At 38.2% G+C, this 15,099-nt stretch overlaps 1 protein-coding gene across 7 annotated transcripts in view; it reads right to left on the reverse strand.

Moving 5' to 3' along the window:
* Nucleotides 1-1,348: 1,348 nt before the first annotated feature.
* The window catches only part of LOC140727614 (sentrin-specific protease 7), a 90,449-nt gene continuing 76,698 nt past the window's right edge, over nucleotides 1,349-15,099 (reverse strand). For all 7 annotated transcript variants that reach the window (XM_073045202.1, XM_073045201.1, XM_073045200.1 and 4 more), the window contains 8 exons: nucleotides 11,886-12,008; nucleotides 10,376-10,468; nucleotides 9,750-9,961; nucleotides 8,640-8,701; nucleotides 7,410-7,465; nucleotides 5,769-5,837; nucleotides 3,635-3,785; nucleotides 1,349-1,673 (listed from right to left, as the gene is read on the reverse strand). In XM_073045202.1, the coding sequence (XP_072901303.1) occupies nucleotides 1,515-1,673; nucleotides 3,635-3,785; nucleotides 5,769-5,837; nucleotides 7,410-7,465; nucleotides 8,640-8,701; nucleotides 9,750-9,961; nucleotides 10,376-10,468; nucleotides 11,886-12,008 (925 nt within the window). In that variant the 3' untranslated portion in view covers nucleotides 1,349-1,514. The remainder of the gene's footprint in view (nucleotides 1,674-3,634; nucleotides 3,786-5,768; nucleotides 5,838-7,409; nucleotides 7,466-8,639; nucleotides 8,702-9,749; nucleotides 9,962-10,375; nucleotides 10,469-11,885; nucleotides 12,009-15,099) is intronic.

The following is a 15,099-nucleotide window of genomic DNA, read 5'->3' on the forward strand; positions in this document are numbered from 1 at the left end:
TTTGCCTTTCATGCACTAGGTTCCCGAAAGGCTTTCATACTTTTCTAGTCTCACTCGGTTTAAAGTATAATTCTCTTTTTAATTTTTCCTTCCAAACTGGATAACTTCATATTTGTCCATTCTATTTTGGCTGGTAAATTCTTTCCCACTTACTTGACACCTCAATATCCACAACTTGTTAACATGTCTATCTTTGCATTATTGGTAAATTTGCCTACTCAGCCCCTTCAATTATATTATAGATTATAAACAGTTGAGTCCCCAGTACTGAATATATTTAAGACAGATTTGTCCAGTTTTGAACTGGAGAGATCAGTGTACGAAGGTACTGGAAGGTACATGATCAACTATGAACCATAGAACACATGGTCTGCCTCCACTTTGATTACTTCTGTTCTTATAAAGGTTTTTGGATGTCAAAAGTAGTTAATACTTTGAAGACTAAATGTTGGTGTTGATTCACTCACCATCCTTCACATTTCTTCTTTTAATTAAAATATACACTCATATTAACATTAAAACAGTTGTACATTCTGCATTTGTGCTATTGACCTTATCTGCTCCAACTTCAAATAAATTGCATGAAGCAATAAACCCAAGTTATTGCAATGTAAGTTACTTACATCTCTCCAGTATTCCAAAATGAGTTCTACCATTTCTACATTCACATGTTGTTTATTTTCAGACATTAAGACATTGTTTGTATCTGTTCAATATGGATGGATAAAACTACAAAAAATTAAAGAACTGTTTTTCCAAAAGGGAGATAGTCCTTTAACATGATGTATTTAGTTTTCCATTTTCTCTATTTTGAGCTTCATTTTCCTGGTAAGATTCACTCTGTTCCTACAATGCCAAGATTAAAATATACAAGTAGTCACTGAATTATGCAAAATATGACATTTGACAAAACCCCTCTATTAAAAACAATAGTTGGCACCTATGCACAATTTTTTCATTAATGCACTGTGATCTGTTTTCACTCCTGTCAACCTCATTATAACAGTCAAAGAACCACTCAGTGGGAGTTAATGAATGAAAATTTGCTGGCACACTATAGTATTATGTACATATTTGACAATTGTACTAACCTAGATAAAATTTCATACTACTCACATCTCCAATTCTGTAATTACTTGAAAACAGAAAATAAATAGTTCAGATTATTAATCCACCCGTTAATATTCCAACTGATGAATAAGTATTTTTGCAACAGCTGAATCACACCATGCTCAGACTGTGATAAAGATTAATAAGGTACCTGCTGTCTGGGGTGTAAAGTGCTCTAAATGGCCAATAACATTAGGTATCGTCAGGGCTGAAACAAATGTAAGAAATTAACAGCAAGTTTCAAGGAGTCACAAATCAGTATAATTTATTAAACTGTACATTGCTATAAACAAAACTGCTTTAAATGGAATATGCTACATTAGTTATCCAATTCAAACATTTACAGTTGAATTTAAAATCTTTATATCTTCAAGATGATCAGAGGCTTGAAATGACCTCGTATACTATGTATGCCATGTACTGTACATGCATTCATGATCAGTTCTCTGCTGGTTGTGTAAATGCAGAATTAAATCTTGTATTTCTTCCCGCTTTTTCTTTACTTCTTGACGCAGGAACCATTTATCCAACTGCAATGGCAAGTCAAAATTTGTGATGGGATTCTGTGGAAAGAGAATATGTCATTTTGTAAGGGGGGGGATGAAGCCAATATCCAATGCAAAAACAAATTCTGTGGTAAAATGTCTTCCTCGGTATTTATGGAGTTCTATTTAAATTAATAGGCTGGCTGATGGCGTAGTGGCATCAGCGCTGGACTTCGGAGTGAAGATTCCTGAATCCAGCCGGCTCCAAAAACCTGGGGAGGGATGGACTCAGCCAGGTTTCAGATGTCCAAGACATGCCGTATAACGAGCAATCACCAAAAAGATCAGTGCAAAAAGCTTGTCATGATGGTGCCCCGACGACTCTGCCAGGAGTTAAGGGTGCACACACACACTTAATGTCCTGAAACATTAGCTATGGCGTGCACACAGATGCTGCTCGATTTTTGTTCTAATTTTAGATTTCCAGCATTTGCAGTATTTTTCTTTTGAGATATTTTAAACTGAATCTCTAAGCTTGATGTTTCTCATAATTATTCATGAGGATCATTGAATGTGGTTGGAACATGGAATATTCCCACTTTATATGGATTCTGAATGACCCTGGTAAATTTTGTGCTCCTTAACTTTAAAAATGCTTAAGATAACACAAAATTTTATCCAATACTTTTCACTAATGTCTGTTATAGTGAAGTACGTAGATACAAATTAGTAGCAGGATTAGGCCACTTGGCCTCCCATGGATGAAATCCGTCAGCTTCCAAAGACTTGTCAAGTGTGCAGCTCCAAAAATGATGAATTTTCCTTCATTCCTTCCAATTTTGAAATATTCCAAGAGCTATTTTTGTAATGTAACTTCTATCTTTTACAGGAAGACTGATGCAAGCTACCAGTCATTTGGTTCCTCTCTTAAAATTCCAATTCTCTCCAAAGGACTCCTTTTTGATGGCTCCACTTTTCACCCTGCCTATCAACTAGCACGTTATTTAAATCTCTTCCTTGTGTGTTGCCAGAGGGCAGCAAAATCATTATTCGTGGATTAGCCTAATGACAATGGACTCTACCTTCGCTACTGGAAACTCAGGAATTGCAAGGCTTTTCTTTGCACATTAGTTCACAATGCTGTACCTCCTGGTTTTACGTGAACTAAAATTCATAACATAATTGAATTAAGCAAAACTAAGGAAAATCAAAACTTGGTGGTACAACTGAGCAGTGTTTATCCCCTTCAAGAAAAATGGATAAAGTGCTCAAAACTGAAGTTAGAAAGTAATAATGCAATTGCAGCAGACTTGATATCTCAAGCAGGCAGATCATTAAACCAGAATAGTTCAATAGATTAGCATACAAATTAGGAACAACAAACGATCTGCTGGAAGAAATCAGCGGATCAAGCAGCATCAGTGGGGAGAAAGGAACAGTTTCGGGCTGAAACCCTGCATCAGGTCTGAGTGGAGAGGGAAGATAGAAGTATACAGAGGACACAGATACCGGGGTAACAAACACAAAATGCTAGAGGAACTCAGTAAGTCAGGCAGCACCTATGGAGGGAAATATACAGAAGTTTCGGGCCAAGACCCTTCAACAGAGGTTACTGGTGGACTGGGAGGGTTGAAGGATGATAGATAGAGTCAGATAGGGGTGTGGGAGGAGTGCAATTGGGAAACAGAGGCAGGTGGTTTATAGATAAAGGCAAAATAAGAGGGCAGATAGGGGCTAGCTTGGGGGAGTGGTGTGGGTAGGGTGAAGATGGTCAGAGCTGGGAGCGTAATAAAAATGAACACAAATACTACTAATGCTGGAATCAGAGAGGTATGGAGAGTGTTAATGTGAACTATTGGGAGAGAGGTGAAAGACACGCAAGACCAAGAATGAGATTTGCTGGTTCTTCCTATTCAACAATATTTGATCTACAACCAGGGGATCTTACAGGCAACCCTGATTGAGAAAAAACAAACAGCTCACTGGTATTGAAACTTAAAAGTCCACAACATCATAATGATTAACTAAAAATGAGTTACCTGAAAAAAGCTCTCCACATACTGCAGCAAGTAAATGCCACAGTCACTGCTGTTATCTTGTTTCGGAACTCTGGGAACTGACCCTTTCATATTATCAGCTGTGAAACTGCGCTGTCCTCCTTTTTTCACTTCCCACTCTATCTGTAGATACCTAGACCAGGGAGAGGGCAAGGTGAACATTAGGTTCATTACTGTAACTTCTATCACTACCAACTACTTGCAAAACACCCTTATCAAAGCAAAACATCACAGGATGTATGGCAAATACCGATGCAAAGGAATAGGTAGCAAAGACTAAGTAGTAAATAGAACTTACAAGAAAGTATATGCGTGCATGTAGAGGTCTGCTCCTGGCAATTTTCTTTTAGTCATGAACAGTTCTGTCCTCACTCTGGTCATCCTCTTGCTCTTCACATACGCATAGAATGCCTTGGGGTTTTCCTTAACCCTACTTGCAAAGGCCATCTCATGCCCCCTACTAGCTCTCCTAAACCCATTCTTAAGCTCCTTTCTGCCTATCTTGTAATTCTCTAGAGCCATCTCTGATCGTTGCTTCCTAAAACTCAAGTATGGTTCTTTCTTCCTCTTGAATAGATGTTTTACATCTTTTGTCAGCCATGGTTCCTTCATCCTACCATCTTTTCCCTGCCTCAATAGTTCAAACCAATCCAGAACACCATGCAAGTGCTCCCTAAACAACTTCTAAAATTTCTGTTGTGCATTTCCCCGAGTACAGATGTTCCCAATTTACACTCCCAAGTTCCTGCCAAACAGCAACATAATTCACACTCACCCAATTAAATCCCTTCCCATACTGTCTGCTGCTATCCCTGTCCAAAGCTATGGTAAAGGTCAGGGAGTTGTGGTCACTGTCTCTGTCATGCTTGTCCACTGAGAGATCAGTCACCTGACCAGGTTCATTGCCTAGTGTCAGATCCAGTATTGCCTCTCCTCTATCCAGCTTGTCCACATTTTGTCAGGAATCCTTCCTGGACACACCTGACAAATTCCGCCCCATCCACACCCTTTCCACTAAGGAGGTGCTAATCAATATTAGGAAAGTTGAAGTCCTCCTTGACAACAACCCTGTTATTTTTGCACCTTTCCAAAATGTGCCTACCGATCTGCTCCTTGGTGTTCCTGTTTCCATTGTGGGGGCCTATGGAATACTCTCATCAGTGTGATTGCTCCTTTCCTGTTTCTGACTTCCACCCATACTAACTCAAAAGACGATCCCCCCATCTTTCCGGGGTTGGGATACTGTCCGAGTAGCAATACCACTCCCCCACCTCTTTTACGTCCCTCCCAGTCCCAATGATCCACAAATCTGAAACCCTGCCACACACTATTCATACCCTGAGTAGCACATGGCACAGCCAGCAAACCAGTGATCACTACCCTAAGGTCCTGCTTGTCAACTTTCTACCTAACTCCCTATATTCTTTCTTCAAGACCCCATCCCTTTTCCTACCCATGTCATTAAACCAATATGTACTACAACTTCTGGCTGTTCCACCTTGCCCTTAAAAATTATGTGAACACTGGCACCTGGGAGGCAACATACTATTCAGAAGTCTCTTTCACATCCACAGAATTTCTTGCCTTTCCCCTAACTAATGAATCTCCAATCACCTCCATTCTCCCCCCCATTTCCCTTCTAAGCCAGAGAGCCAGACTCAGTGGCAAAGACTTGGCTGCTGCACATTTGCCTGGTATGTCATCCCTCGCACTGTATCTAAAGTTGTATACTGATTACTGAGGGGAACGGCCACAGGGTACTTTGCACTGTCTGCCTGTTTCCTTTCCCTGTCCTGGCAGTCACCCAGCAACATTCTTCAGTTGTCACCATTTAAGATAGTACAGTTTTCTTTCAAGACTTTTTCACATTAGAAACAGAATTGTAGTCATTTTGGAGGTCAAGGGTTGGTGATAAGGTTAGGATCAGCAAATGGGCATTCATACCAGCCACCAGCTGGGTTTCATGTGTACCTATAGCTAGGGTACATGAATACTAATGATTGGTGCCATCTCCTGAATTTCTACTCCAAAGCAGAAGGGGCAGCACAGTAGCAAAGCAGTTAGCACAATTGTTCTATGTCTGTATTCCAACATACAACACTTTACTGATACTCACTCTCGTAAAATCTTCACTGTGTGCAATTGTGAAGCCGCTCTTAAAGAGTCCATTATTAGAATACATGGCCTGAGGAAAAATCAGATCAATTCAGTTGAGAAAGATCACCTTATTTTTAAAGAAAATAGAGATTAGAACCACTTTGTTTAAATGAGTCACCTGTGCCTCTTGGCAGTGAAAAGGAAAAATAATTACAGACCAAAATATCGTCACCAAAGATTATATTAACACGTGAACATTTCAGATAATTATTTCTGGACTTGTTAAAAGTTTAGATTCAAAGGCTTGGAAGTTGGAGAAATTTTATCTTTATTGCAAATCTGAGAGTTCCCCAACACAGCTTGAAAAAAAAATTACACAGCATGAAAGCATGAAATAAGTGGACACCTGTTGGTAAACTCTACTACTATTTATCAACAAGGAGGGCTGCTTTAAAAAGGTGCATGCAGAAATCCACCTATACTTTGCAAATCAGTGATATATCAAAGTTGTTGAGGCAGGATTGTTTTCCTCTCAGTTTTTAAAACAGCTCCTTAATTTTAGAGGATAGACATAGAATATTGCATGGGTAAATCTATGATCCCCCTCCTTGAATTCTCCAATATCTTTCTCCATTCTGAATATAGATGCACAGAATGCCACTATGGACCTAAACTGGCTTAATGTTTTCCCTGGTTACCCTCTTATCCTTACCAAACTTGAAAAATGCTGTGATTTTTCTTAATTTTGTTCATCAGTACAGTTTTGTGACACTTCTCATTTCTATTTACTTTTTCTTTTATGTACTCCTCACATTCTACTCCTGTAGGCTTCTATTCTATTCTTTAAATTTTCCATAAGCTGTCTTTTTATAAATATGTTTAATGTCCTATGACATCTGGGTTGCTTTAAATTTTTTTCACCTTACCCTTTATCATCACTGGCCTTGAACTCCAACTACTTCATTTTGGTCACATTTGATTGACTGGAGTGCAAGTACAAGTTCTCAATCCACATTTAACGGAACTTGTCTTAACATGTTGAATTCAGGTTCCTCCCAATACAGGACCAATGCTTCTGGTCTTTCCTTACCCTTCTTCATAAAACCTTAAAGCTAAAGGAGTTACAATGGGTCCTTCCAAAACTTTTTCCAAATGCTTCCACTTTGCCTAGTGACATTCCCAAAGACTGGACCTGTATCATTCATTTTAAAAGTAGAGTATCTACCTACTGGCAAAGAAAATTCCAGTAAATGTTTATGTATACTGAATGTTAAATCCATTTAAAAGTTCACTGTACTCTGATTTGCCTAACCCTCTATTAAAGTTATCCTCACAAATATTCTGAAGGAATCAGTTCATTAACTAAAACATTCCAAACCTGGATGTCAAAAGGAATTCACTGTCACGCATTGAACAACTCGTAAATTTCAGGTGTATGAGAGAACTGTTTGTAAATATAAAAGGTGCCAATGCCAGTATCTTAATGCTTAGCTCAAAGTAACTGTGTGCCAAAGGGACTGTCCATTATATTGTGGCATTTTGAGCCATACACGGACACGTCAATTCATCTTTAAAAAGAAAAGAAACTTAATCTTAACAACAATAATATATTGCTTGGAATCAAAATAACTTCAAAATTAATAATTTCACTCCTACTTACTGCTTGAGTATCTTTTCTCTTTGTTGGTGTAGAATCTTGGGTACTTTTATACATTCCTGTAAGAAATTAAAATAATATATTTTAAAAAGTGGTCCTATTCCAGCAACTGGTAAATGCAACCTGCAATATAAAGCATAGAAATTTCCAATCTGTGCCAAATAATCTCAACCATGAGGTAATGAATTCATTAAAACTGTGTCGAATGCTTTGGGAGTTGAAAAAAATGAAGTACACAGGCTAGTGTTTCTAGTGTTCCTACATTTCCAGTAAAGCTCCTGCTTGAAAATGCATTGGTGTGGATGCTTAAAGATCAGCTGCTTTTGTCCTTTTAGTGAAATAGTTCAAGAACATTCAACAACATTGTCAACTGGGCTACAGCAGGCAAACGAGCTTGGAATGAACTTGGCAAATTTTCATTTCCTGATAGACTTGGGGATGGGGGCATAGAAAAAGGGACTTAAAGAATCTTTATAGCCACTAATATTCTTTTGATTGGCACAGATATCACAGGATGGGCCAAATGCTTAATTTCTATGCTGTATGATTTTACATCTAGTTTCAGTATTTAACACTGATTTAATATATGGTTTTTAATATGTAAGCAGGCAGTTTAAATGGTTCGGAACAGACTACATGGGCAGAAGGGCCTGTTTCTGAGCTGTACTTTTCAAAGACTATACCTCCCCATTAATACAAGTCTCTAATTCTGGGGAGAACGCTGTTATTAGGTCTTAAACCTGTTTGTCACTCATTTTTAAATAGCTCTTCTACTCATTGTCCAAAACCAGGTTCTGCATTTAACCTTTTCAATGTTACTTTTGTTACTCCGATGTTCTTACAATAACATATTTTCAGACTGAAAAGGTGATCCTATCAAGCAGCCCTTGTAGTAATAGAAATCATCACTGCTGATGATGCTCCTATCAGCTAGCAAAGAATTGGACATTTTTCTCATGCTATGTGACTGAAATCGTACTTAGTAATTAAGAGAACCAGAGAACTATATAAACTTTCATGATTTCCACAAGCTTAAGCTTTACTGACCTGGTAATGAAATTATTTGCTGAAACTAAAATGCAAAGCAGGATCTATCAATAAACTTCGATCTTTTTCCAGTGGGGCTGATTTTTTATGGACTTACTTTTCAATTAGTTTTCAAGCAAAAAAAAGTCTTTTTCCACCAAGAGTATTACTATTTAGAAATTATACTACATTGCCATGACCATTTACCTGCATGTTGGGCGTAGGCGAAGCAGAAGGCTTCATACAAGCAGCAGTACTGGAATCTTTATCTACAATAAAGCAAAATCTGGTTGGAATATTAAAATGAATGCCATTGTCCTGGATAGCCACATTAATCACATGCCAATATCCATGAACTTAAATTAATCTACAATGAGCACATGCAACTATCCCTTAGGACTGTGAATAATTTTAAACTATGACACTAAATTCGGGTGGTGGGGTGGAGATACGTCTCTACCAAAGGAGGTGAAAGGTTCTCCTTCTTTCCACTAGCCTGCAGGTCACCCTTGGGCAAGGTGAAGCACCTACTCAGCCCCCTGATCTGGGTCCATGTGAAGCCACATGAGCGGGTAGTGGATGGTTGTATGAGCAGCTGGTGTGCATATCACAAGTTCTGGTTATGTGACCACTAACGCCAGGCAGATCATTTCTGAAGAATATTGGATAATAGCTGGGGTCACCAGTCTTGTAAAGACACTGCCCAGAAGGCAATGGCAAACCACTTCTGTAGAAACATTTTTCAAGAACAATCAAAAGACAATGATTGCCCACATCGTGCGACACGGCACATAATGATGACGCTAGTGACGACACTGAATTAAATGCCAACAAATGGAAGGCTCAAAAGAAATGCACATTTTCTTAAAAGGTCATTCTTTGGGCAACAGCAACACTGAGAAAGCTGACATTTATTGCCTAGGCAGTTGCCCCTGAATAGGGTTTCTTGTTTAAGAAACAAGTATAAAAAGTTCATACATAACTATGAATTTTAACATTTTAAATGCTTAAGCAAATGTTAGCAGGATCAACTTTTGTAACAGTTTATTTGAATAATTTTTCATGTTTGAGTTCTCCAATAAAGTGATTAATCCTGTGGCTTGAGAAAAAATGTTCACTTTCTTTTTTTGTTTCAGCAAATAGATTTTTTTCCTTGCTTCTTCTAATCCATTAAGACCGCTGATATATTTAATTCTGAGGGATCTATTAAAAACTACAGTTGTCTCACAAAAAATTGATTATACTAACCATTGCTGAAGAGATATCAATAAATAAATTAAACAATAAACATCCAAGTAAGAGGCTTGGGTTTCTTACCTTCTGAATCCTCTGACGGCACACTCAGAGAGGTATTACCCTCCAGGTCATCCGGTGATGACATATGATCCCTATTTATGATTTCACTATTAAAGTGTATGGAAGATGGGTTTGAAAGTAATCTGCTTGCCTTTGGTTCATTGGTCAAATCAGATTCATAAAATATTTTATCTAACCCAGGAAAACAAATCACAGCAAGGTACCAATGAGACCTGGAAGAAAACATGACAGCAATAAACTAACAAGTTTGCATTTTATTCATTTGTCCCTAGTTCATAGTTACTAATAATATTTCACATCTCTTCAGTCTGATATTTGTTCAAATGGATAAATCAGTCACTAGTAAAACTAAAGCACTGCAAATATTCAGCATTTCTTCTCAATACCAGATCATCCATGTGCAAACCATACAAAAACAGATAACTCAAAATGTGGCTTATCTTAACTGTTTCTAGTATTGATCTTTTACTATTAGATAGCTCTTGCAAGAAATTTAAAATATTAGCAGATTCTGTCAGTTAACAATAATACTGTAGTTCAGTCACAGGACATTAGCCAGGTTCAGCGTTTTGACAAAAATAGCTCAGTGCCTTTACTTCCGAAACACCTGAATAAAGTGTACTCACTCTTCATTGACCGGCACAAATATGAAATCCTTCGTAAAAATATCCACATGACGAGTCCACGTTTTCACACGTTGATGTCTCTTCTGTTGTATTCTAGAAAGTCAGTACAATATTCCCAGATAGTAAATTACAGATTTGCTATTGGGAAGTATTTGCAAATAAAAACTAGAATAGTTTGTTGAATAGTTTCAGGTTTTTGCTTTAGCAGCCTCATTCTCAGCAAACAGTACCAGAGACACTAAAGATCTGAAGAAGTCTAAATCTGCATTTCAAAATGACTGTGTCAGTTCCAGCACAAATATCGAGAAGGAAAAAAGATGCACTTCAAACTGTGCATGTGACCAAATATAACGTTTAGAGTCAGAACTGCCAAATAATGAGAAAAAACATTTACATACATTAATAGTTCATTTCAACAGTCCTTTTAAATTGGAAGTATTCAGTTGACAATACCAGACACCAATTGGTCCAAGGTATTATTTTGCCCATTGGTCTTCCAATTAAGAGGAGAGGCAACCTTACATATTAAATAGATGACAAAATGGAAAGATCATCTGCATGAACTTCCAAACAAAATCAGAAATGTTCAAGCTAAATTTTAAACAATATTCACTAAGACCAAGTCAAATCTTCAGTTTTTCTTTAATTTGAATGAATCCAAAATGATTCAACATCTTTTTTGTTTTTAGAAAAACAAAGTTAGTGAAAGCAGAGTCAAAAAAGTAGTTTTCCAGTATCTAAATCTAGCAACTCAACTTAACCTACACCTACAGCTGACAATACACAGAGGGGAAAAAAAGCTGTAAAAGTGCAAATGGTTTGATAATAATTCTTGGAATCACTTTGATCATAAAATCAAATAGACCAGCCATGTAAATACCATGGCTGCAAGGGCTGGTCAGAGGCTGGGAGCTCTGCAATATATGACTCACCTCCTGATACCCCAAAAAAATTGTCATTATCTACAAGATGCAAGTTAAGACCATGGCTGAATATTTTATTTTAACTTTCTGGATTTTTGGAGTGCAGCTTCAACAGAAGTCAAAATCTTGACATCATCTTGGTGAAAGCAATTCACTTGACTGGTATCCCATCCAAAACCAGAACATTCACTCCCTGTGCATCCAGGGTATAGTGGCAGTGGTGAATACCATGCACAAAATGTCACATTGACTACTCCAGCAGCACCTCCCAAACCTATGACATCTACCACCCAAGAAAGGGGCAGTAGACGCCTGGGAACACCACGTGCAGAATCCCTTCCTTCTATGTCATATATCATCCTGATTTGGAAAGATATTGATAATGAGGTCTAAATCCTGAAATAGCTCAAAAGCACTTTGCGAGTACCTTTATCGGAGTGCCTGCTGTGGTTCAGGATGGCATCACACCATCACCTTCCCAACTGCAATGAAAGCTGGCCCTTACAGATGATGCTTATATCTCCGAAAAAAAAACTACAAATGAACACCACAGAATTGAGTATGTGAACGGTGGAAAATTTACTTACGAGAGATTATTCACCTCCTCTGATTCAGCATTATCCTTTCGGGTCAGACGTCGATAGAAAAAGCTACTAAAAATGTGAGTACGCTCAGCAAGTTCTTTAGGTGCTTTCTCAAGCAACAGGTACCTTATAGAATATTGAAATGATTTATGAAAATGTGGTTACATTTTTCATAAAGCTTTTTACAATGAAAATTTAATGCAACAAGCTTTGATAGAACTTCTCAGAATGAACAATTAACTTGCAATCTCTAATTCATGACCATATTACATAAGAGAAAAGGGCACTCTATTACTGCAGTGCCTACTTATGGTCCACATTATTTGCAGTTCTTGAAAAATTAATTCATTGATCAAATTTGATGTATGAAGAATCCTTTACAAGCATGCAGAAGAGGGACAAATTTTCCAGCCCATGCCAATACTTTAGTTGGAGTTAACCATGTTTTTTTTCCACGCAAGACCCAAATTTCAATGTTGGTTTAATCTTTCCACGGTGCTACCCACAGCTCCTGTACAGTATCAACAGATTCCTCATGGAGCCTAACAAGCTAGCACATTTTCTAGCTCTCAGTCAGGATATTCTAAGCAGATTTAATCTAATGCACATGCAGTGCTCTCACTGAAAACAATGGGATGTGATGGACAATTGGATGGTGACAAGGAGGCCTACAGGAGCAAGATAGATCAGCTGGTTGAGTGATGTCACAGCAACAACTTCAGTGAGACCAAGGAATTGAATGTGGACTTCAGGAAGGGAAAGTCGAGTTGAGGGAACACACACCAGTCTTCATCGAGGGATCAGAAGTGGAAAGAGTCAGCAAGTTCAAGTTCCTGGGTGTCAACATCTCTGAGGATCTATCCTGGGCCCAATATATTGATGCAATTACAAAAGAAGCAACTGTATTTCCTTTGGAGTTTGAGGAGAATAGGTATGTCACCAAAGACACTGGAAAATTTCTACAGGTACACCACTCTAACTAGTTACATCACCATTTGGTATGTAGAGGCCACTGCACAGGATTGGAAAAAGTTGGAGAAAGCTGTAAACTCAGCCAGCTCCATCATGGGCATTTGCCTTCCCAGCATCCAGGACACCTTCAAAAGGTCATGCTTCAAAAAGGTGGCATCCTCCATTAAGGACCCCTATCATCCAGGACATGCTCACCTCTCATTGCAACTATCAAAGAGATGGTACAGGAGCCTGAAGAGGCACTCAGTGTTTCAGGAACAGTTTTTTCCCTCTGCCATCAGATTTCTGAATGGACAATGGACCCATGAACACTACCTCAGTAATTGTTTCCCTCTCCTTTTGCAACTACTTATTTATTTTTATATACACTTCTTGTTCTAATTCACAGCTTTATTACCATGTACTGCAGCTGCAAAGTTACAAATTACACAACATACGCCAGTAATATTAAGCCTGATTCTGATTTTATTACTGTACATAGATCTACTTATCTGATTAACTCAGTTTTAAATGGAAAGTAGATTTTGATAAATTGAGCCATTGGTTAATTGGGGCAGCCACTTATTTGGGACAACTCTTAAAGAACAAAAACAAATCAAGAAAACCAGCAGGATTCCCTTTGTTTACTTGAGACTTAACTGGGGAAGGAGACTGATACTGAACATTTTCTAACCAGTATCAGTCATGTGCACACCATGTGGCCATCAGACATTACACCATACTGAGAGAAAACAGTTTTTAAATAGCATCAGTTGCACGGTTATGTTCAAAAGGCAGTGATTTTTGTCACTGATAGTTGCCGAGAAACTAGCAGTGAAAAAAAAATTCAGAACTGCTTTGCTCACTGAGGTTTCAAGCATCCAGGCTTGGAGATGCCAGAAATGACCAGGAGTGAAAATGCAAGCATTTCACTACTTCAACAAGTTAGGAACTAGAAAGAATTTGAAGATATCGATAATCATCTTGAATGTTACAATGAAGATTTTGAGGATGCAATTGTAAATAGCATTGTTTTAAAAGCACTCCACTATCTGCATTAGACATCTGTGCAGATTTTGTTCATTTACCGTCAATCAAAAGAACACGCCAGTGTACACTGAATGAATTCAAGAACAGAGTTTACGGGCAACCATATCCTGGTAATGCAGCACATTTCACAACAATGAGTAATCTACATACAAGGTTTCTAACATTGTTATCTTGATGTGCTTCAATTTCTGTGTTAAAAAATGCAGTGACTAATCTAGTTCAGCTGGTAGTAACCATACCGGTAGAGAAGTACCTGCTGTCAGTCACCCTATCATTGATATTCTGGTCGTTCTAGAGCTTCTAGAGCTTTAGTTTTTTGTTTGTCTGGCTTGCAGACAGTGACATTGTGCCCCTTGACAAATCTTTCCTAAATGGCTATATTTCAACTCAGTACAGAGGTATTTGGGAACCTGGGATGTTGGCACAGCTAGGTGCAAGTGGGCTGTTTTCCCAGGCAAAGGTAGTTCAGGCCAATTCCCAAAGCAGTTAACATATAAAGAAATGCAGGGAGACATGATGACTTCAGAAACAGCTCTGGTCACAAGAAGAAATGCGGCTACTAATAAGAAGTCTATTGAGTACAAGAGATCTTTTACAGTATGTCACACTACTTTGTTGGCTGGATCAAAGGGATTTATTATAATTGCATGCCGATTAGGAGGTGTGGTCTCTTATGTGCTCAAAGTACTTGAGGACCGACAAGAAAATGCTCATCTAAGATGTGAACCTTAGAAATGAATGGCACATGTTGCACATTATATTAAGGATATAATAATCACTGAATGAATTGTGATTTTTAAGTCATCCTGGAACTAATCAAGAGGCTTCTATGAATAGTGTATAGAACAATACAGCACTGATCTAGGCCCTTTGGTCCAATCAGACCATGATGACCATCTAGTTCCAATTTCCTGCTTTTGCCCCATGTCCCCATGTACCTAGCCAAGAGCTTCTTAAATTATACTATTGCACCTGCCTCAACCACTTCCTCTGACACCACCTTCTACATGAAAAAGTTTCCCCAAGTCCATTTTAAATCTTTTCCCTCTCATCCTAAACTCACATCCCTATTTCGGATTCCCAACTCCTGAGAAGACTGTTAACAAATACCTTATCTATGCCTCTCATAACTTTAAATACTGTCATATGTAACCCCTCATTCTCCTAGTCCAAGTAATAAAAACCGAGCTGACCAACTCTTTCTATAACTCTGGCC

Source organism: Hemitrygon akajei, chromosome 5 (genome assembly GCF_048418815.1).
Source record: "Hemitrygon akajei chromosome 5, sHemAka1.3, whole genome shotgun sequence".
Taxonomy (NCBI): Eukaryota; Metazoa; Chordata; class Chondrichthyes; order Myliobatiformes; family Dasyatidae; genus Hemitrygon; species Hemitrygon akajei.